Source organism: Vigna radiata, chromosome 9 (genome assembly GCF_000741045.1).
Source record: "Vigna radiata var. radiata cultivar VC1973A chromosome 9, Vradiata_ver6, whole genome shotgun sequence".
Taxonomy (NCBI): Eukaryota; Viridiplantae; Streptophyta; class Magnoliopsida; order Fabales; family Fabaceae; genus Vigna; species Vigna radiata.
The window spans coordinates 20,879,206-20,882,688 of record NC_028359.1 but is presented as its reverse complement, the minus strand read 5'-3'; the positions used below and the strand labels follow the sequence as shown (position 1 = coordinate 20,882,688).

At 31.2% G+C, this 3,483-nt stretch overlaps 1 protein-coding gene across 1 annotated transcript in view; it reads right to left on the bottom strand.

The window, feature by feature from the left end:
- LOC106773506 (germination-specific cysteine protease 1-like) overlaps positions 1 to 2,609 on the bottom strand; it is a 4,403-nt gene extending 1,794 nt beyond the window's left edge. Inside the window, exon 1 of the mRNA XM_014660191.1 lies at positions 2,442 to 2,609. Coding sequence (XP_014515677.1) covers positions 2,442 to 2,609 — 168 coding nt within the window. The remainder of the gene's footprint in view (positions 1 to 2,441) is intronic.
- Between the last annotated feature and the right edge of the window lie 874 nt (positions 2,610 to 3,483).

Genomic DNA, 3,483 nt, shown 5'->3' with positions numbered 1-3,483 from the left:
TAGACAGCAAAAAAATATATAAAAAAGGGTTTAAAAGGAGAAATTAACAAAGAAACACAAACTTGAAGTGTCAATCACTTGCCTACACTAGTACAAAAATCACATTTTATGACGTACAAAAATAAGCTATGACGTACAAAAATAAGCTATGACATACAAAAATAAGCTATGACGTACATAGTTTTGTATGTTATAATAGGTATACACATTTTATAATGTAGCAAAAATTTACGTCATGATAGTCTAAACATATTATGATGCATTTTTAAAATCAGTCCATTTTTTTATATGAATATTGGAGAAAATTATTTCGAATTGATATTGAGTAAAATTATTTAGAGTTATTTATTTTTTTATAGACTTCTTGACATTCTTTTTTCTTGAAATTCTTTATGTTCAGGCTATCATGACGTAAATTTTTGCTATTTCATAAAATGTGTAGACCTATTATAACGTACAAAACTATGTACGTCATAGTTCGTTTTTGTACGTCATAAAATATTATTTTTGTACTAGTGTAAGACTCAACAAGAGAAGGAGGTGAACTATATGAACAATAACAAGAGACTAAACAACTACTCCAATAATTTAAGATAAAATCCAAATCAACATTCTAATTGGAGACAAGAAGAAGGAACGTCAAATAAGCAATATGCATAAATGCATTATCTAGGACATTAAAACCAACAACATGACAAAGTTTCTAAGATTGAAGATGCTTTAGCTTAATTCTTACAAGTTTCAACTTCTTAGAAAAGACAGTTTCTAGCTCAAGGAAGGATGGGTCTTTGAAATTAGATGATACTTTATGGGCGTACAAAATAGCATTTAAAACCTCCATAGACATGACATCATTCCAACTAGTGCATGGGAAAACATGCCACTTGCCAATGGAGCTTGAGTACAAGGCTTTTTGGGCTTTTAAGACTTTAACTTATGACTTAAAGGCTGCTAGTGAAAGGAGAAGGTTTCAAGTGCATGAACTAGAAGAGTTGTGACTACAAGCCTGTGAATAAACTAGCATATACAATAATAGAATGAAGGATTATGATGACAAATAGATTATGAAAAGAGAATTTAGGTCAAACTAGTTAGTTCTACTATTCAATTATAGATTGAGGTTGTTTCCAGGGAAGTTGAAGTCAAAATGGTCTGGATCATTCATTGTCAAATTAGTGAAACCATATGGAGCAATTGAAATTGGAAATCTTGAAACCAATAGGAGTTGGCTTTTCAATTGAAAAAGGCTAAAAGAATACTAGGGTAATGACTTTGCACGGCTCACCATAAAGACAATGTTGAATGACTCATAACAAATAAGGCGTCGAGCTAAAGACATTAAAAAAACAATACTAGGAGGCAACCCAACTTAAATAACTAACATTAGTTAAATTTGAATTGCGTGATGGTTATATATATATATATATATATATATATATATATATATATATATATATATATATATATATATATATATATAATTAGGATGTCTTTAGGCAAATAAAAAGGATGTGAAAAATGAAGGAACGAATGGAAGAATTGAAAAAGAATGAAAGTGGTTGAAGTTTTGAGCAAAACAAAGTCTAGGGCTTAAGACCCAAATTGGCGTTGAGCTACCACTCACAGGTGTCTTAAGTGAAGTTTAAAAGTTTGAAATTTAAAATAGACACTCTATATAACCATTCTCTTTTAAAAATCACTTCACTCATACCTTAATTTTAAAACTTGCATTCTCTCCACCCAAAAAAAGAAGGGGACCCACTCTTGTGGTGTTGGAAATCACAGATGATTTGTCTTCCTCCAAAGAGACGCCTTTTCCACCATCGGTCACACTAAGAACAAGAAGACACAACACCAATGATATCTGACCCTAACCAAGTAAGAGATTGACAACACTTTCTACCCAAAACCTTAAGGCAATGGATTAATGGATCTTCACCTTTATATAGTACTCTACTTTCTCTTTTCTATCCAATGTGAGACATACCCACGCTTGAAATTCTAACAATCTCCCCCTCAAGGATGGGTCCCTTCCACATTGGTACACTCCTCTTTTAGCGAAAGCATTTGAGTACCACTTTTTGTACCATTGTTCATCTTAACCTAGCAGAAGCATTCAAGTACCCCTTTTTGTATTGTCGTTCATCTTAACCTAGCAGAAGCATTCAAGTACTCGCTTACCTAGAACCTTTTGCTAGGAAGACTTTTTACACAAAGACCATTATACTCATTTAAGCTTAACTTGACTATGATACCAATTGTTGGGCTTATCAAATGAGGGGTTCACTTGGGAGATTCAATATCAATAAGATCTGATACCAATCACATAAGGAATTGATACCACTCTCTACCTAAAACTTTAAGACAATAGGTTAATGAATCTTCAACTTTATATGATGCTCTACTTTCTCGTTTCTACCCAATGTAGGACTTAGACTCACACTTGGAATTCTAATAATCTCCCCCTTCAAGGGTAAGTTCCTTCCACACTGGTACACTCTCCTTCCAACGGAAGCATTCAAGTACCCCTTTTTTGTATCGTCGTTCATCTTAACAGGACATACTTTCTTGGAACCTTTTGTCGAGAAGACTTTCGATATAGGGACCATTGTACTCATCTGAGTCTAACCTGACTTTGATAAAACTTGTTAGGTTTATCAAAGGAGGGGTTTATTGGGGAGAGACAACATCAATGAGATCTGATCCCAACCACATAAGGGATTGACATCACTCTCTATCCAAAACCTTAAGGCATTGGGTTAATGCGTATTCACCTTTATATAGTTCTTTACTTTCTAATTTCTATCCAATGTTGGATTTAGACTCACATTTGCAATGTCTATAATTGGATGGAACAAATGTATTTAGTCTTTTGGCTAACCTTTTGAATGTAAATATATTTTGAATCCTTTGAATTTTTCTTTGTTTAAGGACAAACAAAGTCTTAAGTTTAATTGTTGATAAGAGTCTATATGAGTTAATTTTTAGATGAATTTAGCTCTTATCTTGCTTTGGTTTTGTTTAATTTATGTTAAACTCACCTTAATTTAGTTTATTTTGTAGTTTCAAACACTAAGAGAGAGTCAAAGTGAAAAAATAAAGAAAATTGATAAATTTCAAAGGTTTTAATGATAAAAATATTATGAGTAAAATGGATTAATATTATATATAACATCTTTAACATGTATGTTTATGCAACTAAAGGTCTCTTAGACAAATTCATTTTTGTCTTTGATATATATAAGATCTTGTCTAATGTTTTACCTTACGTCTAATATACTTCAAAATTCAATTTAAATTTAGTTATGATGAATTTAATCAACACGTAATAATCAAAATAATTATAGATAATCAAATATATGTGAAAGATTTTCATAAAAAAATTATATATTTCTTAATTTAAGTGTTTTAAATTATCAATCATCTTTTTATATCTGAATGTGAAACACACAATCTTTAATGAAATAATCTTATGCATGCTTG